The sequence below is a fragment of the Patella vulgata genome, chromosome 1, assembly GCF_932274485.2.
Source record: "Patella vulgata chromosome 1, xgPatVulg1.2, whole genome shotgun sequence".
Taxonomy (NCBI): domain Eukaryota; kingdom Metazoa; phylum Mollusca; class Gastropoda; family Patellidae; genus Patella; species Patella vulgata.
Window position 1 is genome coordinate 38,015,808 of NC_065879.2, and position 25,577 is coordinate 38,041,384.

The 25,577-nt window shown below is 34.9% G+C and overlaps 1 protein-coding gene across 4 annotated transcripts; it reads right to left on the minus strand.

Moving 5' to 3' along the window:
* Window positions 1-13,308: 13,308 nt before the first annotated feature.
* LOC126819488 (TLR4 interactor with leucine rich repeats) lies at window positions 13,309-23,505 on the minus strand. 4 transcript variants are annotated; one of them, XM_050547616.2, is made up of 3 exons: window positions 23,355-23,501; window positions 18,992-19,100; window positions 13,309-16,738 (listed from the first exon to the last, which is right to left on the minus strand). In XM_050547616.2, the coding sequence occupies exon 3, from the start codon at window positions 16,733-16,735 to the stop codon at window positions 14,729-14,731; it is 2,007 nt and encodes a 668-aa protein (XP_050403573.1). In that variant the 5' UTR covers window positions 16,736-16,738; window positions 18,992-19,100; window positions 23,355-23,501; the 3' UTR covers window positions 13,309-14,728. The 4 variants fall into 4 exon arrangements, with proteins under 4 accessions (XP_050403573.1, XP_050403566.1, XP_050403549.1 ...); XM_050547609.2 differs by lacking the exon at window positions 23,355-23,501 and adding an exon at window positions 20,477-20,574; XM_050547592.2 differs by lacking the exon at window positions 18,992-19,100 and having other exon boundaries at window positions 23,355-23,505.
* Window positions 23,506-25,577: the final 2,072 nt, after the last annotated feature.

Below are 25,577 nucleotides of genomic sequence, written 5' to 3' on the forward strand. Positions count from 1 at the left end.
ATTTGGTGGATGTAAAAAAACTCTTGGCTGTTGGAATTTGATTAAGAGTAGGCCGTAGAGCCGGGCAAAATTTCCCTCATAGCACACTGTATATATGGCGTATGTCCGTCTTCATTATCCCAGTCGGAGCAGAACAGTAGGACGTTAAACCCCATTTCATTTCATAGCACACTGTATGGTGTATGTCCGTCTTCATTAGCCCAATCGGTGCAGATCAGTAAAAGTTAAAACAATGAAAATAAGTTTAAACCTTGCACTGCGCGCACTTTCAACTCTCCACTGACTATCTTTCCGTGCAAAAACAATCACGTGGCATTGGTATGAAATTTGTAACAATGAACCAGTCTACCAGCCGTTTGCCGGCTGATTAACGGAAATGGATTAAGGAGAATATTTTATATGAAACATTATAGACATTTAGGGAAAACAGAACTGAAAACGGTTATGCTCTAGTCTTGTTGGTGATCTGTGACCAACGGTTATTAAAGGGAGACAACTATTCATAACGTGTCGCACTTTCACGTTGTGGGGAGTGAATATTTTATTAGTGTAGTATCTGGTGAATGAAATAATGAAATACCGCTTTTAAAAGAATAAATATTTACTATGGAGAATCTTGCGCGGGATTTGAACCAGCGAGTTAATCAACACCAGCCCGATAATACCAATTCAGTAGTAGTCTAAGCTTTTAAAAAATCTCTCTATAATGACTTGGATAGAAAAATATTTATTAAAGCGTGTCCATATAACATAATTGCAAGAATGCATGTATTGACAGTACATCTTAACAATCCATAAAAGCTAAAAAAAAAAACTAACCAAAAACAAAAACAAAAACCTAAAGACATTTATACAGCTGAAATAGTAAAACCCATTGACAATTTGGATGGAACTTAAAGAATCAGGTATGTGAGAGGAAAATTAACATAGAAGTCAAAGGAGAAATTAATCATCGAGGTGCTGAAAATGATTGTTTACGGATGCTGGATTTGAAGAATCTAATAAACCTAATAAAGCTTAAGCTCCAGGAACTCTCATTCCTTATGGGCATCTGTCCACATGGCTTACATGTTTTAGGTGTACGGTAGTGGTGGGAAGTTTAGGAGTGAATATGCATAGTTACTGTACCAGCTCTGTCTCTGTTATGGGGGGTGGGGGCGGTAGGTGGTCGAATGGTTAACGCGTGCTCGTTGGATCAGAAGGTCTGTCACTGAGTCAAGTGAGTAAAGTCCCCTGTCCAACTTTGTGGGTTTTCTCCGGGTCCTCCGGTTTCCTCATACTTCTAAAGACACTACCCGTTTTGGGTTTTTTTTTAATCGAATCTGACACTACACTTGACGAGTTGTTACTGTTAAATCAGGATAATTAATCGATCTTAAAGTCACGATTTTTAGCCCAGAGAATTAATTCAAATTATCACTTTAGTAGAGGGGAGGCAAAGGTTAAATGACCGTTTTATAATTTATATACATATGTACAAATATGAAATTGATTCATGAATATAAATGGGCACAAATACAGATATTTCATGCCGGTAATGAAATGTCGCTATTCGACTTGTTCTTACGTTTCCTACCCATGGTGATAATTTGAAATAAAATAATAATATCCAATCGGAAAAACCTGTATATTTTATATGCCATATGTCACAGTAAACGAAATTCGATTACCAATGCGCTTAATCAAATGTGACCTTGAAAGTAGACTTACATCAAGTTTCTAGGCGAAAAGTCAACAGCACGACCGTAAGCCAAAATCTTTGGTCGCTATATCGCCATCAATACTAGAACTTATCATACAGACTATTTTATTAACGCGAATTGCATGTGTTCAAATGTGACCTGGAATGTAGAGACTACAACAATTTCCGAGGCGAAAAGTCAACAGTACGACAGCAAGCCAAAATGATAGGTCGATAATAGCGCGATGTGTTTATTTCCTAATGTCATATAGATACTATTTAATTTGTCAATATGTTGTAAATACTCCATTTTCTTCTTTTTGGAAGAAAGGGGGATGTCATATAGATACTATTTAATTTGTCAATATGTTGTAAATACTCCAGTTTCTTCTTTTTGGAAGAAAGGGGGATGTCGTATTGATCCTCTCTATACTGGATGATCAATATTGTAATATAAGTCATGTGAGACGGGAGTTATCTGCCCCTGTCGACTCTTCACTGTAATATATAGATTGAAGTTAATAAAAACAGACACACATACTCCGGAGTGTGCTTGCTTGAAGTACGAACATGTCTTGTGTTAATATATAGGGGGGTTTGAGATATGAATATGACCGTCCATCCACGTGCTGATATATAGAAGGCATCTAGAAGGTAGTGATCCCAACACAACATGGTGGAGATGTCGAATTAATGCCGAATTAATGCCGAACTAATGCAGAATTAAGAAGAATTTTTTTTCATTGAAACCAGACTACGTAGTAATGTTCTAGAACTTACTTGAATACTTCTATTCATGAAGCCACGTGGGCGTTCGAAAAGCGCATGGTAAACCAATTCCGCAGTACGTGAGTTCCTTTAACCACAGTACATTAATACCAGACAACAGTATATTAGAAAATAAAATTAGAAGAAAATTGGAGGACCATCCAGGGTCACGAAGAAAATCATAGAAGAATCAGAAGACAATGGCGGATCCAAGATGGCAGCGCCCATAACTACTTCCGGTAGGAGTCGTCGAGGAACCCATAGCTACTACTTTCGTCTTTTTTGGTTGAGATAAATGGTTTTCAACTTTTTCCTGCAGTCAATATTTGATAATTTAATAGTTGTATACATCGAAAGAAAGCGTGAGTGAATGAATTTTTTTATTAATTTTTTTTTGATAAGTTAAGGTAGTCAGAAAATTGTTTTTTTTTGGGGTTTTTTTAAATTTTCATATTAAAATAGACTTGTCTTAGTCCTGTTTATAATTGATAGCTTTGTTATTAAGCATAAGTAATCAGCATATGGTATGAGGTTCGTTGGAAAGTCAAAATTTGATATGGCTGAGCCACCAAATTTCCGTACCTGTAATCTTGGTATCGAACGTTTTGAAGGTTCTTCTTCATCTCGAGATAAATCCTTATCACATTTTTTATCATTTGACGATTATTTGGAATTCAATAACATTGAAAAGGGCCTAATACTGTTGTTGATATTAATAGATTAGTTACTTTGTTTCGCCAAACCCTTAAAGGGTCTGCACGTTTATGGATAGAAGGCAGAAACTTTAGGTCACTTAGAGATCTGAGAACTCAATTTCTAAATCGATTTGGTGAAAATCTTTCTGACTTTGGCATATATAATTCCTATACAAATTATGTCTATGATAATGCAATCTCGCCATTGGAGAATGCTGAACAGCTTCAAAAGTTAGCTGCTCAATTAGATATCAATGACGCTCAGGTTAAACATAAGTATTTATCTGCATTACCACAAGACTGTCAACAATCATTAATATTATCTGGACCCGCAGACATTACATTAGCCCAAATGTGTACTAAAGTTCAAGCCTATCTTGATGTTAAAACCACTAACAAGCCAACAACTAAAGAAGTATCTTTCTCCACACAATTGTCTGATAGGGATACTAAAACTAATACAGACTCAAATACTGATACCACTTTACATGATTCTATTTCACGTTTACAAGATGATGTACACAAGCTTACACTTAGGTATGACAAAAACAACTCTAGTTTAGAAGACACACGACACAGACGTCCAGAACATAGACACTCTCAGTCACCTCAATATAGACAAACGCAGTATAGTGATTCTAATCCACAATCACCTAATAGGCGTTATACTAGTACTTCACAATCACCTGATAGGCGTTACAATTCACAATCACGTTACTATCCACAATCACCTAATAAGCGTTACACATCACCTAATAAACGTTACGCTTCTCCTACTTATGATAGACAATACACATCTTCAAGACATGATAATTATGTTGGTCAATATAACCGGCCTTATAATAAAAGTACATAACAACAATCGTATAATTCTGGATCCTATTCGAGCCAACGTTTTTGTACCTATTGTAATACACCTAATCACACATGGCGACAGTGTTATTTACGTAATAAACATTTTGCACAAAAACATCATCAGGATTTTTAATTCGGGGAATCAGTTCCGCTCCAAACCGGTTCCCCTCTTCAGATATATTTACAACACAGCCTATACAGGAGAATAACATTGACACACATCCATTACATGCTCAAATACAACTTAATAATATAAATTTCTGTAAAGGTGTGTTACCAGATAATAAACATGCAATTGTTCTAATTGATAGTGGGTCATCGCGTTCGATTATTAGTTCATTAATGTTTAATTCCTCAACATACTTAGAAAACTTGCCTAAAACTAAATTAGTTACTCCATTGGTATTTCGCTTAGGAAATGGTAATACATTTAAGTGTTCATATTCAGTGTCTATAAAACTAAATTTGCAAAGTCATTCCATCACGGTACTTTGTTATATTGCTCAAAATCTAATCGGTGTTGACATAATATTAGGTAAAAATACTCTTGCTGATCTTGATAGTTCCTTAAATTTTCGGAATAATGTCTTGAGTTTTAACTCTAACTCCAAACCTTCTAAAGTTTTATTTACTGCTAATGGTCAAGCTACATTGTATCCAAATCAGGTAGGGCACATAACTGCTCAGGGAAAGATTCCTAGTTTTATTAGATGTCAAGACTTGTTAATACATGCATTTCCTGCTATTCGGGAAATTTGCCCCTCGTCCATTTTAGCCCAATTATCTAGAAACTTGGTAAGCATTCCCTTGTACAATCCTACTAATCATACAATTCGTATTTCTAGAGCACAACCTATATTTTATGCATACATTAATGAGATAAGCATTGGTGAAACAATTAACATATGTACTGGAATTGACTCGCAAAACTTGGGAGATAAGGACATTTTTCGAAAGACAGTTGATTTATCCACAAGCATATTGCCACAAACAAAACATGAATGGTTTTATAACCTACTATGTAAACACAGAAACGCTTTCAGTCTGTTTGGAGAAATAGGCACCTGTCCTAATATTGAAGTTGATATACAAGTAAATAATGAAGATCCTTTCTACATTCGACCTTTTTCAGCAACTGAAGACGAAAAATATAAAATTGACCTTGAATTGCAAAAATTATTGAAGCTTGGTATTATTGACATTGGACATCAACAATATACCTCGCCGGTGCTTGTATTACCAAAGAAAGGCACTAGTGACAAACGCGTGGTCGTTGACTTTAGACATCTAAATACACGTATCAAACGTCATAATCACCCATTTCCACTGCTTACTGAAACTCTAAAACGCTTAGGGAACGCTGCTCCAAAAGTACTAAGTTGTATAGATCTAAAATCAGCATTTTTTGCTCTACCACTTTCTAAACATGCACAACAATACACAGGAATATCATCCTATGCAGGTGGACGACATTACTATTTTAAACAACTTACACAGGGTCTTAGTATATCTCCAGCTATATTCCAAGCAACAATTGACAATGTATTACAAACAATTCCAAATAGTTCCACATTCGCAATAGCCCATCATGATGACATAATCATATTTAGTAACGATATAGATGCTCATATTACGCAGTTAATACAAATATTTAATGCACTAATTATACATGGTCTAAGGATATGTCCACGAAAATGTTCATTTTTCCGTAGAGACGTTATATACATGGGTCATAAACTTAACATCGATGACAATAAGTTACTAACAATTACACCATTGTCAGATCGATGTAAAAACATACTTAACTTAACACGTCCAAAAACATCTAGAGAAGTTCGTAGATTTATAGGTGCTGTGAACTACTTATCAAATTTTTTACCTCAACTACAATTAATAATGCAACCATTACATAAAATATCTAGAAAACATTCAAAATTTAGTTGGAATGATTCTCATGAGGAAGCTTTCAAACGAGTAAAATCAATGCTAACACAACCTCCATTATTATATCTACCAAACGGTACAGGTCGACTGTCTATATACAGTGACACGTCTAGATATGCAACAGGTTCATATATAACGCAAATTATAGATGGTAAAGAACGTTTACTTGGTTATTATTCCAAACGTTTACCTACTGCATGTCAAAACTACTATGTTACTGAATTAGAAATGTTTGGCTTATTTATAAACATAACACACTTCCAATATTTATTGAGAGGAATAGAATTTAATGCATTTGTGGATCATTCTGCAATTATCCCATTATTATCATCAAAGAAACAACCTTGTACAAATAGGTTAACAAAATTAATCACAAAATTATCAAATTATTCAATTAAAATAGCATACAAAAAGGGTACAGAACTAGTATTAGCAGATTTTCTATCAAGAAGCCCTTTAGATAATGATTCAGAAATAGACAAAATTGTGCCATGTTCATTTGCTATACATCCATATGAGAGACCTGTAACAAGAGGGTATGCAAAACAAAAAAATATGCTTGTCAGTCCATTATATCCAAGTAAGTCAAAAGCACAGACCGCTAGCACAAGCACTTCTGTTGAACAGCACAACAAACGTGTGCCTAGTAATCACAATTCACCTACTACTACACTTGACAAGCCTTCTACACACAAAACAAATACTGTAGCAAAACCAAAACAAACTATAATTCATGCTCCGTCACTGGTTACAGAGCAACGTTTAGTAGATAAAACATATGAAAATAATACAGATGGCATTGAAATTCCGTTGGATCTTTGTATGCCACCGCAGCCAATAGTTCATAACCCAGATGATATTATACAGTCTAAACATTTTCCAAAACAGAAAGATTTAGATAGATTATTAGCTGTTATTAAACGCAAGATCATTAGAGACTACAATTTACCTGTAGATTACAATAAATTAAGATTAGCTCAAGAATGTTCACCTTATTTCAAACCTATATTTGATTTCTTAACGCATGGTGTACTACCCTCTTCACGTAAAGCTGCGAAAGCAGTTCAGAACAAAAGTCAAGAATATGTTCTTTTTGATAATATTTTATTTAGATTACTGATTCACAAAGATGATCAGTTTACACTTCATTTAGTAATACCTGAAAGTTTAGCTAATGGAATTATTAGTCTCTATCACGATGGATTATTGTCAAGCCATCAGGGTATTACACGTACGTATTTAACAATGCGTAAGATGTTTTATATGCCTAATATGTTCAATTGTATAGCTACATATATTAACTCTTGTAATAAATGCTTACAATTTAAGAATAAAACTGATCAAAATCGGATTTTCCATCCTAGAATTCATAATGACTATAAAACATTTGATAAAATGTGCCTAGATTTTAAATCTATGCCCACAAGTCCAACAGGGTTTAAGCATTTACTTGTTATTTGTGATGAGATAACTAGATTTATAATTTGTGTTCCACTTAAGACATTAGATGCTCCTACAATGTGTGAGGCAATAATACAAAAAGTTATATGCATATTTTGACCTCCATCTACTTTAATTACAGATGCTGCCTCATCTCTTAAAAGTCAATTGGTAACTTGCTTACGCAATGCTTTAAATATGGATCATAAACTTATCTCAGTCGCTAATCACGGCAGCCTTTTAGTAGAGCGACATATACAATCAATCACTCATTTGATCAAAACAAATCTTAATCAATTTGGAACAGACTGGATTAGATTTGTACCAACATGTGTATATGCATATAATTCCTTTGCATCACCACAATTAGGTGACTATTCTCCATATCAACTTGCATTTGGAAAAGAACCTAAAAGTCTAATATCACTTAAATGGAATACAGATTCAGTTTGTAATAATTATTCTGATTATTTTGAACATTTGCAAACAAAATTTAAGAATATTGATACTTTTATAACAAATTTACAGAAACAACAACAAACAATTCACTATGTTAGTATTTCACATTCTCTATCTAAGAATCCTATTTATGCTATAGGACAGTTAGTTTATGTACTTAAGCCAGATAGTAGTTCATTAGTTACAAATCTAAGAAAATTTCAAGCTAAATGGGTTGGACCACTTATTGTACATCAAATCTTAGATAGAACTCATTATGTCTTAGCAACTTTACAAGGTAAAGTTTTATCTGATATATATTCTATAAATCGTCTTAAACCTTGTTTTATACGCACAGAATCACCACTTGAACGTCTTAGTAACATAACTGAGTTGAAAGCTCATTTGAATAATAGTAGTACAAAGTCAAGTGATTTGCATAAAGCGCTTGGTTGTCAATTTATAGATGTTAAGGGTAGTGTATTAGATACGATTGATGATAACTGTATGCATTTTAACAGATTATCTCTTCCTGTTGACTCCAATTCCTATAAACAAGTTAAAGATAAGTTTGCTTTTGCTTCGTAGTCTCCTTTATCGGAAGCTCAACATATACACCAATTACATCTATTAGAAGAACTTGAAAATATTGTATCTGTCACTATAAAGAAAGGTCGTTTTCATTGTGGCCAATTTCAATTGTTAGTTAATTATACCGCAGATAAACCAACTTTATGTGAATGGATTAATATAGCTTTTGATGATGATTTATGTACAATCGCAAAAACTTTAGTTCAGAACAACTCTATCAATGTTGTTGGTCGTCCTAATATTCATTCATTCTTGTAGTTACATCATATAATGTAAGTTAATTTATGCTGAAATGTGATGATAGTAAATTTGTAAATTGTTTACTCATTCCAATTCATATATTGAGATCTAGTTACTTAAAACTTAAGTTCAATCTTATTGTGATTGATTAAGGAATTGTGATATGTATTAATATGTATTAAGGATGGAGACCTACTTGAATTACTATTATTAGCATGTAGATAAAATATATTTATGTTTTGTTTATTTTTTTGAAATACTTACTTTAGGCTTATCTATTAATGCTTAAGGTTGACCAATACTATTCTTGATATTTTGCTTCTTATTGGTTAGTCTTATGATTACCTTATTAGTTAAGCTATTGGTAAAATTTTATTTATTTATTTGTATATTTTTTTTCATTTAATGTATGAATGAGTATGAATGTTCTCAGATGTTAGCAACTATTTGATTTGTCAATATGTTGTAAATACTCCAGTTTCTTCTTTTTGGAAGAAAGGGGGATGTCATATAGATACTATTTAATTTGTCAATATGTTGTAAATACTCCAGTTTCTTATTTTTGGAAGAAAGGGGGATGTCGTATTGATCCTCTCTATACTGGATGATCAATATTGTAATCAGGACATATATGCAATTCTCTGGCCAAAGAATATGAAAATCTATGCATTTTCAGATGAGCTGTGCGGCATTCTGCAAACACTATAATACATCAGAAAACTGCGGAATTTCAGACAGAAATTTAAAAGCACATGAATTTTGAATTAAACAGAACATTTTTATTTTTGAACATAAATGCATTCTGTAAAAAGATGAGATAAATTCAATATAAATCAAACACGAAAATACTTTAAAACAGTAATCATGATGCAATATTAGACTTTTTAACACTTTCATCGAAAACCACACAGTTTTTCTCTGTTAACGTAGTTTCAAGTGCCAAATTGTGGTCAAATCTAAAATGTTGAAACATGCAGTGCCTATCAATTTTAAAATATCTCCTATATAGCTGTATTTCCATAGGATAAGTAAGTTGAAATAATCTAATTATGTAACACTACAACAGCTTTTTCATCCCTACCCCCCAGTTTGGAATCTGATAATTTAAAAGCACATGAATTTTGAATTCCACAGAACATTTTTATTTTTGAACATAAATGCATTCTGTAAAAAGATGAGATAAATTCAATATAAATCAAACACGAAAATACTTTAAAACAGTAATCATGATGCAATATTAGACTTTTTAACACTTTCATCGAAAACCACACAGTTTTTCTCTGTTAACGTAGTTTCAAGTGCCAAATTGTGGTCAAATCTAAAATGTTGAAACATGCAGTGCCTATCAATTTTAAAATATCTCCTATATAGCTGTATTTCCATAGGATAAGTAAGTTGAAATAATCTAATTATGTAACACTACAACACCTTTTTCATCCCTACCCCCCAGTTTGGAATCTGATAATTTAAAAGCACATGAATTTTGAATTCCACAGAACATTTTTATTTTTGAACATAAATGCATTCTTCAAAAAGATGAGATGAATTCAATATAAATCAAACACGAAAATACTTTAAAACAGTAATCATGATGCAATATTAGACTTTTAACACTTTCATCGAAAACCACACAGTTTTGGTACTGCACAGGCCTGTCTTCTCCCCTTGACATTTAACTGAATGACAGAATTCCACATTTTGACCATTTTCTGGATGTCAATGACCATTTCCCTGGATAGTATTCGCCCCAGAATTCTCATTCTCATCCAAATTTAACATTTCAGGTCTACATCTCAAAACCTGATCTCTTCCTGGACTGGCTTTAGGAGAACGATGATGCATATCAATTTCATCCCTGATCTCTATGACACCTGTGGTGGAAGTGGAGGGCAAATCGTAATCAGTTTGGGTTCCAGCCCCGAGGACCTTTGTAAACTTTGCTTTTTGGTGATGACTTAATTTCCGAGCTTGAAAAGGACGCTTGTGTGTTTATCATGGCCTCTCATATTGGAAGATAACATTAATGGCTTGTGTGTTGATCGACGGTTGTTCATATCTCTTGGTCAGGAAAGTTGTAGGCACCATCGCCATTGTAAATCATTTGACAGGCCCGAGTGAACGGGGCGACCTATGATTGGTCAGCAATGTATCAGATTCCATACCGGGGGGTGGGGATGAAAAAACTGTTGTAGTGTTACATAATCAGATTATTTCAACTTACTTATTCTGTGGAAATACAGCTATATAGGAGATATTTTGAAATTCATAGGCACTGCATGTTTCAACATTTTAGATTTGACCACAATTTGGCACTTGAAACTATGTTAACAGAGAAAAACTGTGTGGTTTTCGATGAAAGTGTTAAAAGTCTAATACTGCATCATGATTACTGTTTTAAAGTATTTTCGTGTTTGATTTATATTGAATTCATCTCATCTTTTTGAAGAATGCATTTATGTTCAAAAATAAAAATGTTCTGTGGAATTCAAAATTCATGTGGTTTTAAATTATCAGATTCCAAACTGGGGGGTGGGGATGAAAAAGCTGTTGTAGTGTTACATAATCAGATTATTTCAACTTACTTATCCTATGGAAATACAGCTATATAGGAGATATTTTAAAATTGATAGGCACTGCATGTTTCAACATTTTAGATTTGACCACAATTTGGCACTTGAAACTACGTTAACAGAGAAAAACTGTGTGGTTTTCGATGAAAGTGTTAAAAAGTCTAATATTGCATCATGATTACTGTTTTAAAGTATTTTCGTGTTAGATTTATATTGAATTTATCTCATCTTTTAACAGAATGCATTTATGTTCAAAAATAAAAATGTTCTGTTTAATTCAAAATTCATGTGCTTTTAAATTTCTGTCTGAAATTCCGCAGTTTTCTGATGTATTATAGTGTTTGCAGAATGCCGCACAGCTCATCTGAAAATGCATAGATTTTCATATTCTTTGGCCAGGGAATTGCATATATGTTTGTTTATTAGATAACAACAGATTTGTTTAAACTGCAGAAACATGTGAGGTATATAGGACTAAGACTAGTAATTATTTCCCCTTATTTCATGATGGAAATAGACAATTTTTCCCTTAATTTTTTTCTCCCCTCTTCCTGCATTTTTGGGTTGACCTTTTGGTCTAGAATTGGAGAAAAGGGATCAAATTTGCAATTTCATAGCAGTTCTGGGTAATACTGATGATATTATAGCGGAGGGATAGGGGGTGTAAAGTGTCTTTCTGCAGAGCAATCATTGTGTCGGAAGTGAGATTTTCACCCCTGTCAACTTCAAATCTGTGTAGCAAAAAATCTAAATGGTCAACCCCCTACAAAATTATGATGAGGAGATTGCCAAATGTTGTCCCTATAAAGATTGGAACCAACGGAATGTTGAGCAAAAAGCTACAGCCTGTGATGTCACAGTCATTTAACATTGAAGTCAATGGGCAAATAATTGCTAGTCTGAGTCCATATAAGTCATGTGAGACGGGAGTTATCTGCCCCTGTCGACTCTTCACTGTAATATATAGATTGAAGTTAATAAAAACAGACACACATTCTCCGGAGTGTGCTTGCTAGACGTACGAACATGCAATATATAGGGGGGGTGAGATATGAATATGACCGTCCATCCACGTGCTGATATATAGAAGGCATCTAGAAGGAAGTGATCCCAACACAACACTAATTTCTACTTTTCGAGTTGCATCATGGTTCGTATGCGTGTTGGCATACAAAAATATGACCAAGACGAAAGTGGACAAGACGGTACACAAGCTAAAATGCAAGTCGAAAATAAAAAATTAAGAAAAAACGAGGGGCGCTATTATCTCGGTGTATTATTTCTTAATTTCGAGTCGATTTTGACTTGTATAGCGTGTTGTTGCTTCACATTTTGTCGTAACTTCTACTTTTCGCCTTTCGCGTTTTCAAGGGGCGAAAATTAGAAATTATGAATGGTAGTTATAGGCTTCCATACGCTCGCTAAGCTGGAGGTCCCCTGTTTGATATCTGTGTTGATTGCGAAAGTTCGTCGGGATTTCAGGCGTGGTTCCCTCTTGTCAGTGGTGCAGGACAGAGGCCCCGGCAAGGAACAACGTACATATAGTCTTTCGGATGAGACCAAACATCTAGGGCCCGTGTAAACATTTAGTGGACGTAAAAGAACTCTTGGCTGTTGGAATTTGATTAAGAGTAGGCCAAAGAGCCGGGCAAAATTTCCCTCATAGCACACTGTATATGGCGTATGTCCGTCTTCATTATCCCAGTCGGAGCAGAACAGTAGGACGTTAAACCCCATTTCATTTCATAGCACACTGTATGGTGTATGTCCGTCTTCATTAGCCCAATCGGTGTAGATCAGTAAAAGTTAAAACAATGAAAGTAAGACTACACCTTGCACTGCGCGAACTTTCAACTCTCCACGGACTATCTTTCCATGCAAAAACAATTACGTGGCATTGGTATGAAATTTGTAACAATGAACCAGTCTACTAGCCGTATGCCGGCTGATCAATGGGCATGGATTACCGAGAGTATTTTGTATGAAACATTATAGACATTTTGGGAAAAACAGAATTAAAAACGGTTATGCTCTTGTTGGTGATCTGTGGCCAACGGTTATTAAAGGGAGACAACTATTCATAACGTGTCCCACTTTCACGTTGTGGGGAGTGAATATTTTATTAGTGAAGTACCTGATGAATGAAATAATGAAATACCGCTTTTAAAAGAATAAATATGTTTATATTTACTATGGAGAATCCTGCGCGGGATTTGAACCAGCGAGTTAATCAACACCAGCCAGATAATCAACACCAATTCAGTAGTAATCTAAGCTTTAAAAACCAAAAATCTCTCTATAATGATATAATTTCAAGAATACATGTGTTAACAGTACAATCGAGAAAAGCTAAAAACAAAAACCTAAAAAAAAAAACAAAAAAAAAAAACCAATGAAAGAAATTAGACATGTATACAGCTGAATTAGTAAAAACCATTGACAATTTGGATGGAAAATTAACATTGAGGTCAAGGAGAAATTAATCATCGGGGTGCTGAAAATGATTGTTTATGGATCCTGGATTTGAAGAATCTAATAAACCTATTAAAGCTTAAGCTCCAGGAACTCTCATTCCTTATGGGCATCTGTCCACATGGCTTACATGTTTTAGGTGTACGGTAGTGGTGGGGAGTTTAGGGGTGAATATGCATAGTTACTGTACCAGCTCTGTCTATGTGTGTCGGGGGGGTAGGTGGGTTTTCTCCGGGTTCTCTGGTTTCCTTATACTGCTGAAGACACTACGCGCAAACGAATAATTAAAATAAAATTGAACCATATTTTACTCTCTCTCTCTCTCTCTCATCTATGTATGTGGGCGAGAGAGAGAGAGGGGAAAGGGATTTAACGTCCACTCGACACAAACTAGATCATTTCGGGACTTACATGCTCAATTTTATTCATTAATTCGCTTGCGCGTAGGGGTCTTTGAGTCTTTAGCAGTGGGAAGAAAGAGGAGGACCCGGAGAAAACCCATGAGGCTGGACAGGCGACCCTACTCCTTGTCACGAACTACCGGGGAATCGAAACCACGACAGTTGACTAATTGAATAAATAAATAAATAAAATAATAGAACCATTGCGTTATGCATTCTATAAACTTTTACTGTACTGCTCCAGCTTTATTTAGTATTTACACTGTAACACAAGCCTCATGAAACAGAACAGTCTCTTTAACAAATGGCGGCTAAGAAATGGCGGGGTATCTATTCTAATAAAAATAATTTATTCCTTAATAGAAGTGGCAAAATCTACAACTTAAAAAAAAACCATTAAAATTTAATTCGATGTTTTTGGGGATTTTTTAAATCGAATCTGACATTACACTTGCCGAGTTGTTACTGTTAAATCAGGAAATTAATTCGAATTATCACTTTAAGAGAGGAGTGGCAAAGGTGTAATGACTGTTTTCCAATTTATATATACATATGTACAAATATTAAATTGATCCATGAATATAAATGGGCAGAAACACAGATATTTCATGACGTGAACGAATTGAATTTGATCTATAATTGAGTATTCTCTGATTGCGATACTTCTGAGATTTCTGGAGGATCTGATATATCAACGGTAACCGTAATATTCTCTTCTGTAATATTTTGTTTAATGTTCTCCTCTAAATGAGCATCGAAGGCTTTGTTTTCATGATAAGGAGAAACCGCTGTGTCAACGTCCAGTATTTCACTGTCTACAACTACGACAGGACCAGTTTCTACCTGATAAGCTGCTTTATCTTTGGGTTCTGCAATTTGAGAATACTCTAATCGCTGCATCATCCTGTCTTTACGAAGTATGAAAATTAAAGCAGCAATACAGGGTATTAAGAACACTACTCCAGCCAGTATTCCGATAACGTAATCCAAAGATGAGCTGCTCACCGATTGACACGCCATAGCAACAACAGAGGTTTTATTAGAAAGCACGTTGACGCACACATCAATCTCCGATTCATCCTCCGATTTAGTAACAATGAAGCTGGATTGAGTTTTCTCCAATATCGGTGTCTTATACGTTTCTTTACCGGTGCTTTTTAATGACACAACAAAGCCGAAAATGAAACTGCTATCACCTTTTACGTCCCATACTACCGAGATTTGATTATCTAATAATTTTACGTCCAGCTTTATAGCAAGTGGTAATGGATCCTCTTCTGCTATGTCACAATGATCTTCAATGCTCTGGTATCTACCACACTCGTGTTCGTTGTCAGTAACAGCGTATATTTTACCATCGGTTACATTTTTGCAAAACCATTCATTGAAATGATAATGTATAAGTTCAGAATAACCATGACGCTGCCTTGCCCGGTACCATGCATGCAATAAAGACAGTCCACAGCTACAGGTAAATTCATTACCACTTATATCAAGATTCTGAATGTCTTTCATTTTTAAGAATCTGCAGCCACCTATTGTAGTCAGTGAACAATTTTTAACACTCAGTGATGCCAGATGAGGAGGAAACATTAAATGGCCGATGTCTTTGATTCCCTTATTATACGACAGATCTAACATTCGCAAGTTCTCCAGATTCTCGAAGGTGTCATTGGCTACTAGGAATGCTAAGTTGTTGCGACTTAAATTGAGCTCCTGTAAATTTTGTTCTAATCCGACAAAAGTTTCCATTTTTAGATTAGTCAAATTGTTTTTGGAAAGCTCCAATATGATCAATGATTTTAGGGAACGAAATAAGTTCTCATTTAAATCTTGCAGCCTATTGTCGGCAAGATGTAATTCTGTCAGTGAGTCCAGACCTTCAAATGTTTCCGGAACTAAAGTTGCTATTTGATTGTCGACAAGGTGTAGTTCATCTAAGAAGGGAACATTATTGAAAGCTTGAACTTCTATAGAGTTTATACTGTTGCTGTTCAGATTCAAAATCTCCAATTTAGATTGTGGTAATATCGGTACAAACCCCAGCATATTATTAGATAAATTTAGATAAGAGGCTACAGACCACAGTTCTATGGGCACGGTCCTCAGGTTGTTCCACGAGATATCCAGGGATTTCAGAGACACCGAGCTGTCGTCAACATAGACGATTTCTAAATCGTTATGGGAACATGATAACTCCTTAATGCTTTCCGTGGCGAAAGATGAAAGATTCAACAATTTCAGTCGGTTATTAGATATTTGCAGAATGGACACAGTCGGAATCGTAAAAACTTCGGTCGGAATTTCTGCGAATGAATTGTTTTGCATATCTAATAAGCTGATAGAGTATATATGCTGAAAGTAATTCTTTGGCAAAGAGCTGATATTATTGGATGAAATTTTCACTGTGTTTATCCGATATGACCGTGTTGCGTTATCAGAAGAATCAACAATTATTGGACTGGTATTATTGTTATCTAGGTAATAGCATCCAATATTCATAAGGCCATTGAGTATTTCACACGTACACGCTTCCGTAACATTCACAGGGCACTCATCCGCTGCTACACAAAATCCACAAAACACAAATAATAAAATCACCAATGTAAAGTAATTAGCTGTCATCTTCAAAGTATTCATATTCTGAAAAAAAATAAAGCAGTCAATGTTTAGTAAAGCAATTGTAGTTATGCTAAAACATAAAACTTTTTTAGTGACTTTCTTTTTAGAATAGCACTTAGCTGAATATTCTAACGAAAACTATTTACTTATGAATCCGATTGAGAAAAGAAAACTCATTCAAGTGTATATAGGCGGTTGTGATCGAGGAATAAGATAACCGATTAACATCATAAAGACAAGGAGTGTAGACGTCACGGCTCCTTTTTACTTTAAATTCGTAGCTTAATGAAAGGAATGTCTGATGTGAAAGGTAATAAATGAACTGATTAGTATGCAAGATTTGATTTATCAGATATTTTAGACTTGTATATCAAAACTATTAGAAAAAAAACGCCATTAATTTATCTCAACTTGAATAAAAGAGGGGAATCTTTGTTTCTTCTTTTAAAGTCGCTGATCGTCATTTGCATATTTCAAACGATAGTTAAATTTCCACAGCTTAATCCACGCTAAGATGTACTCAATTTGATTATTTAACATTTAATTAAGAAAATAAAGTAAAAATATCAACGGTAGAAAATCTCCCCGTTCGAATTTAATCGGATTAAAGAAAGGCCCGTCAGTTGATTTCAGCGAGAATTTTAGGTAGCGCTGGCTGATGACGATCATATACCACATATCGTCTGCAGGTTGAATAATTTTAATTTCATAATTTCTTTGTAAATACTGAATTGAATTGAACCATTTATGGACTGGTATTCCTTTTACATATTCAACTTTCACAATATTTTAGGTTGCAAGGGATTCAAAGTCCCTGACATGACGACCAGACACTTTAAATATATTTAAGGGATTCAATAATTCATTATAATAAAATAACCTGTTTGTGAGAGCCCCACTAATAACAAACGTTATAAATAAAGTGTTCACAAGTTGTTATACAACATTAAATCAGTTAAATAGTTTTATTCATACTGTGTACAATGTATTTAAATTTATCTTATTTAGTCCTTCAACGAAGCAATTTATTACTAGTTCTTATTTACTTTTTCCATGTATACTTGACCTGTATTTGTATTGTAATTGTACAGACGTGTTAAAACTATTTACGTAGCATAATCCCTACAATTTAAACAATATTACGTAATGTAAATTATAGTCACAGCGCTCTACTCACCCAAGGCAAGGACGACATTAATCTTATAGAACATCAATTTTTATATATAATTCTCTGAAAAGTTTTAAAATGAAATGGGGTTTTACGTCCCACTTTTCTGCACCAACCGAGCTAATGTAGATGGACATACACCATGCAGTGTGATATGGGGGAAATTTTGTCCAGACTACACTTCACCCAATTCCAACTGCCAATGGTTCTTTTGCATATGCGCCAACTAGTACACCGTCCCACCCTTGTCAGCCCCACCCCACCCATCCTGCACCACTGGCAAGGGAAAACAAGGCTAATTAAAAAATAAATCAGGATCGGGTTCGGGGCCTCTGGATTTTTTTAGCAAACGCTATACCCACTTAGCCACCGTATTTCTAGAACAACCGATATCACTTCTATCAGTTATCACATAGTTAATGAGGTTTCTTGTACTTGTGTCTGTAAAAAAAATGGGAGAAATACATCTTCTCACTAACACCATTATTAACGCGCTCTATGTATTTGGTCACCCATTGTTTTGTATTTTATAGATTGGCGGGAAGAAAACAAAAAAGTATTTCTGTGTGGCGGCCTATTATTCTGGGTCCTGTTTCACGAAATTTAAACTAAAGATAAAATCCAAATTTTAGTAGATACTTCAATTTTGATTGGCTAAGCACTACAATCAGTCTAATATTATCCAATCAAATTACTAAAATTTGGATTTTATCTTAGTTAAAATTTCGTGAAACAGGCTGGAATAGAGGAACTAATAACCTCAAGGGAACATTTCTAGCGCTGTATTTAAACCGTTAATATACAGTTTATTGGAATTAGTCAGGACTTTGATTTTATGAAATCTAGAAAAAGTCTATTTTAGTTTCATTCCCATGATAAAAAATTATTTCATGGGTTAGTATCGTTTTTACTTTGAAGGCATCATATACTTTTCAGTGCTTAGGTCCTTTGAAGGCTTTAATACAGCCGCGGCCTTCAGTCGTCAGCACTCTACCGTGCTTAAATTGTATCTGCTTTATCAATATATACCTGAAGGACATAAAAATGTATCTAGCAGAAACCCCCCTCTAAACTGGGTTAGTAAGGTGTTATTTCTTTTGACATACCTCAGTAGTTTATTATTAGGGGGATTGTTCAGGTTCTTCAGTCTTTATGTGGGTTATCGACCAACAATTATAACCATTACATCCGATGAACTAGTTTTCTTGTTAATGACTTTTTAAATAAAAAAAGAATCCGATAACAACAGCTGATAAAAATACATAAACCTATACACCATCAAGTCTTATATAAAGTTATTTCGTTTATTATGAATCTACTGAACTTAATGCCATATAAGTAAAATAGTTAGCCCCTGATTTTGGGTACACACATCAAAAGCTCTGATAATACACTAGATATTTATATATATTCCATACGCCATAGCAGTATCAAGATTTTGTATTGAAAATAAAGGTAAATCCCGGGAAGATGCATCGACTAATATTATTAAAAAGTACAGTCCCCTTGGACATAAGACAAAAAGTTGACTTTCCAAATGGGGAAAACAAATCCTACTTGAAAAGTGATATTAGGTGTTTTGAAATGAGTATGTATATCTTTTTGTGTTCATGACACCCGCGTGTACTATTTAGATTTCGATTTAAAGAAGTATATAAAAGCAAACAAAGTATGATAATTAACTAAATAAATCTGTGACGATGGCAGTCACAGACACGGGAGTCTTTGTGGCTCAGTGACCAAAAGGCCCGGGAAAAGTTTCCTTCATAGCCCATCGCATGGCCGTCTTCACTGGCCAAATAGGTGTAGAGAAGTATTAGGACGTTAAACCCCATTTAAATCACATATGATGCATATTGGCAATATCATGGAGACGACCGTAGAATTTCTGAAATGCACCCCATAGTCAGGATATCAGAAACAGTTATCTGGATGCTTAAATCCGTATCATCTTCAGTAGTCTTAACTTTTCTTTTAACATATTTATTTCACAGTGCTGGTGGAAAACTAACGCGACAAATCACGTGATCTGAATTGGACAGTTTTATTATTATTCAGGAAGTACTAGTCTTTCCCAGAAATGTATGGATCAGTTGCTCTAAATGCGGAATAGTCGTCCCAATAGCCACGATCTATGCCATTAGATTAATTCAGAAAAATTAAAAATGTACTGATAAGTTGATGTTTTTCTCTTCTTTTTTTCTTTGAATAAAATATTCCGAGAAAAAAAGGGTGAATAGATCACAGATTTAATTGTTATCAGATTCTAAAAATAAAAGACCCCTATGCGCCAAGGTAACATAGGCGTGCTATTTTATCATCCCCACCTTTCGTAAACAATTATATAAGACTACTGCTGTTTATTACTCCGTGGAAAAGTACGCATGCACAGCTAGGTATCTCATTTTAAAAGGAAGTCTTGGCTTATTTTTTTCTGTTGCATTGTAATTCAAATGTTCGTATAGCCAATAGAGGGGGAATATAGAAATATACATCTAAAATTGTCTTCACTTTTAAATTAAAAATCGAATTTGGGCAGACAATATATAACTTTGGTCAGATATTGTATCAATTCTATATAAATGACTTACCGTTATAAGCTGTTAATAACATATATAGTCACATTTGATCAGATTTACCTATACATAATTTATCAATACTCCCAGCAATCCCTTTAGGTATACTTATAAGTTACTGTAGTTTTAGGGCAGTGTGCAGAGAACGGTTTTGGGGCTGTGTGCAAGGCCTTGCGGTGAGCAAAAGTAGTCATTCGATACGCAGTTTATACTGTCCCATTACTGCTGTTATGATGATATCGATAGTTATTTGTGATGTTATTTAAATAGAAAACAAAGCTTAACTTTTGTACCTGAACATTATTTATTTAGTGAACTGTTCTAATTTTCTCACGAAATATTTGATTATTATAATGGATGAATATATTGCAATATAATTTCATAAGCTATAGCTTATAAGCAGCTAAGCTGTAGACTAGTGTATTTTGATAGGTTTATTATCCATAATAATTGTCATAGTTTAAATGACATTAAAAAAGTAAATCGGAATTGTGCAAGATGCATATGGGAATGAATTCTTTGATTTGTGTTTCTAAAACTAAGTTTTTAATTAAATACATCAAAAATGTATTTCTTCAAAATCTCCACTTTATTTGGCCCATTTATAGCATTAGAGTTGGGCGATTGAACCTAAGACTTTAATGTCATAGTAAATATTAGAATTGTGGATTAGTGTAACACAAGGAGCGTCAGCCAATCGCTCCCCTTTTATACAACATATAAATGACTTATGTCAGTAGTCAATAAGGCCACGTTAACTATATCTGATTAAATCTATATAATTCTTACGTAATACAACCGTATTGTCCCTAGGTATTATCCTTATCTATATATAGAGATAAAGTTTGTTATATTATTGATATGGGTCACCGTCTTTGAATTAAAAGTCAGCGTAAAACCCACAACTACGGTATATGATCGCGTATATCATACAAAATATTATTGTAACGGTTAAAATCTAACGTGGGAATTTTAGCTGCGGTCCATCGCATAGCCAAATTGAAAACATACACAGCATCCTACTGTTTCGTGTCAAACATTTTTTTTATTGCAACATATTAGCTCAAAAATGTATTCCGTAATCCGTTAATTATTTTTCGTTTCATGGACCAGAACAGTTGTTACTTAATATGGTCAATTGTGTTAGCCTTTGGTGGCATGACCTATAAACTAACGAGATATCCATGCAATTATAGCGGTTCTGTTGATGATGTTGCACAATATGATTTTGCCTGAAACTTTGACATTAAGTCCATCATGCTATAATGCCCCTAGTCCTTTTTATATATGTCATGTCATCCTATTATATTTATCATCTGGAGATATCATGTTAGTATCGTTTTCACTATGATGTTCATAATGATGATGGTGATGATGTACACGCATCCCCGAATCGAATTATTATCAGATTAGTCACCCATTTTGCATTTATGATAGCGGAAGCTTTTACAATAGTTGATTAACAATATTTTCATTCATTTGAATTCAAGCGTGTAAATCTTAAAACCCCCAAACTATTGTTACCGTTAGTATGAGTAGTGGCGACTGTTGTGTGTATAAGGTATGCTATGTTTAGAGATATTTTAGGCAATCTGATTAAAATACAGATCTATATTTCGTTTCGTTTTTTTTATACTTTTGATGGCCTACACTACATGAAGATCTGACCGGTTGTTGCGATAGGTCACGTCAGAGGTCATACGAGCAGCTTTTGACCCTATGACATCAGACATTTAATTAACCAATCAGCATTGATGTTACTAGTGAATTACCCACAGTTCCGTGCAAAACACGCCCAAAACTCGCCGTAACAGACCGTTTCATTGGCTAATACCTCACACTATTCAGAACACGTCAATGATAACAACTCTTCCAGATCCTAGTGTAGTATAGACAAGTTAAACGAAATTTTGAACTATAAAAACGAAACGAAATAGGATTTGTATTTTAATCAGATTGTATTTTAGGGGGTCCATGGAGAAATTGATCATACATTCTATGGAGCCCACCAACCCCCTAATCACACGGCCAAGTACTCCTATGGCCGTGTACGTACAATAATCCATTAACTTAATTAGCTAGTTTTATTCCTGTGTCCTTGCGGTATCTGATCAATTATTGTTATGTGTGATGCCGTGGTTAACCCAGACTCGATAGTCGTTGGTTAAGTTAGCTCTATAAATTGTGAAGGGTGTCGTACCCCGATTTCACATAGAGTACTATTGCATTGATCTAATTGCTAAATTTTCGGTGAGCTGCGGTGACTCTGTTTAGCTAACCAGTAGGTCTGGTCTTCGCCCCCTCTGTTGTCCAAGAAAGTTCTTCGGGATTTTCCAACCAAGAACGACATCTGTGTACACATTGGCGTGCACGTAAAAGAACCCATCACAGTTAGAACTCGAAATAAGAGTAAGGCTTAGCGACGCTCCCGGGCAAAATTTCACGTAAAGCACACTTTATTAGCCCAGACGGTGTAGAAAAGTACGGTGTCATTTCATGTCATTTCCACTCAAGCGGATTATTTTCTATTTCTTATGGAACGAAATTTGATATTTACAATTTCGGGTTTTAATGTATTATATCTGTTCCTGTATATAACTAGGTGGCTGTTTAATACAATGTAATGATTTATTAAATATGGCGAGGTCGACATAAATAAAACATAAGGGATCCTTTTAAGGGAAGAGCAAGAGTATTTACGACAGTAAGTCCCTTGTTCAAACCCAAAACATCATATATAATACATTATACGGGTCTCCAGTAAATTAATACAATTGTAAAGTATATGTATATAACAACTTGTATCAGAACTCCATGAATAAACAAACACTTAAACGTCAATGTTTATATATTACAGCTTCGTATAAAAGAAGTGATTGTTAATCAAACTCACCTTGTCCTGAAGTTAATTGCTTTGGTAACCTGGTTTAACCGACACTCGTGTGTCATACATATAAAACCATGTAAATAAACAGAATCGCGAGTCGTGTGTAAACTTGTTTATTTCCGTTGTATTACAAGCTAACACAGTGCCGTCTCTGACTTTCGACATCTAACCATTTAAACCACGTGATGTCAAAAGTAGTAAAACACCAAGGGCTTAATTTATTTTTGTCTTCATGGAGATGAACAATATGATTTTTTCTTAGAAGAGTTTTATTTTAAATTTTTTTCCAAAGATAACATAGCATGTGAACGTGATTTGAATTTTTATAACATGTGAAAATAGAAATTGATTCAACTTGTCGATATCGTGCTGATTCAGATAATTATTATCGTGTTAAATTATGTTTTAATATTTCTATTTGATCTAATAATTTGTATCTAAGTCAGCCCCCATGGCATCGTTTATAAAATTATCTTCATTTTCAATTCAGTTCATAAGGGAGGGTAGTCCCGAAATGACCTGGTTTGTGTCGAGTGGACGTTAAACCCCATCTCTCTCTCTCATAAGGGAGGGCTGGGGAGAGGGGGGATGTAAGATTGTGACAATATATTCAGTATCACGTACAGGCCTGAGATCACAATCACGACAACTCAGTGACAGACCTATGGGGTGGTTTACAACAACTATTCATTATTAGTGTCAATCTTGTATTTGATGTATTTGTTATATTTATTTATACCTACTTCATATTTATATTTTATACACACTTATCATTATTACCAGGGGATCACGTGGCTAAGTTGTTAAGACGCTGGCTCGCTAGCCTGGAGGTCGGATGTTCGATCCCTGCATTGGCCGAGAAAGTTTATCCAGATTTTCCGGCGTGGTTTCCCCTTGTCAGTGATGCAGGACGGAGGGCCTGACAAGGACAGCTGTCTAGTCGTTCGGATGGGACGAAAAACCGAGGTCCCGTGTACACATTGGAGTGCACGTAAAAGATCCCTTGGCAGTTTGAAGTCGATATGAGAGTAGGCCGTAGCGCCGCTGCCCGGGCAAAATTTCCCTCATAGCACACTGCATGGCGTATGCCCGTCTTCATTAGTCCAGTTTAGAAGCAGAACAGTAAGACGTTAAACCCCATTTCATTTCATTATTACCATTTTGCTTGAAGTCTTTTAAACAGCACTCAATAAATTAAACGAATTAGTTACATGTATTACAGAGTCAATCATTGAGTCTGACATTGTAATTTTAGCAGTTGCATTACTAACACATTTCTAATGGCGGGGGTTCACTAATTATAGCTTCCCGGGAGTATCTCGAAAGATATAACTCTTTGGCAACAATCTGTTGGATATTGTATAATTGGATAATGTTGTCCAATCACCGACTGTGTATTTAAGGTCGCGAAAGTCTTGATCTGTACCCGCTGGATTACTTTCATTGCTTATCCATCGAAAACTATTCTATTATGAACAGACGCAATTTTGGTTATCAAATATAGTTTAAGAATTTGTATTTAAATTTGTGAGAGTTCGTTGGATGTGGAAGCTATTGCTTGTGGTGGTGGTGGGGGGGGGGGGGGTTGTCCAGTAAAGACAAAAGAAGAAAATTAACTAACATTTCTTCGAACTGTCAAAATAAAAATTCTTGAAATACGCCGAAGTTATCAATTTATCGAGGCATGTCGATTGATAAACGCCATTCTTAACATTTTAAATGAAATGAAATGGGGTTTAACGTCCTAAGTTTCTACAACAAACCGAGCTAATATAAAACGGGTTGATATTTCAAAACTGATTTAAACACAGTCTCACTTACAAATAAGGATCATTACTGAATTGTATTCTTTCAAGTCTAATCAACATTGTCGTCATGGTAGACTCTTGAAAAATGGTTAGTGTTCTTCATTATGATATTCCGTTGATCAACCCTAACATGACCTTTACTTCTAAAACAGGTAACATTTGATTTATGTAACAATCTGAATACATTATGCGAATAATGGACACATGACTGCAGAAAATCGAGACACTTTCCTGATGCAGTAGCATCGTACCACGCATGACTAAACAGGAATCTGAAAATAGATCTCTGTACTGAATGACGGGGGGGGGGGGGGGGGGGGTGGCCGAATGGTTAGCAGGTGCGTGCTGTATCATAAAGCCTGTCATTGAGTCAACTGGCGTGGTTTCGAATCCCGGGTTGTACGTGACAAGGAGTAGGGTC

What these genes read in the sequence shown, in the direction of transcription:
- LOC126819488 (XM_050547592.2), bottom strand. Translation starts at nt 16,735, where the DNA reads ATGAATACTTTGAAGATGACAGCTAATTACTTTACATTGGTGATTTTA.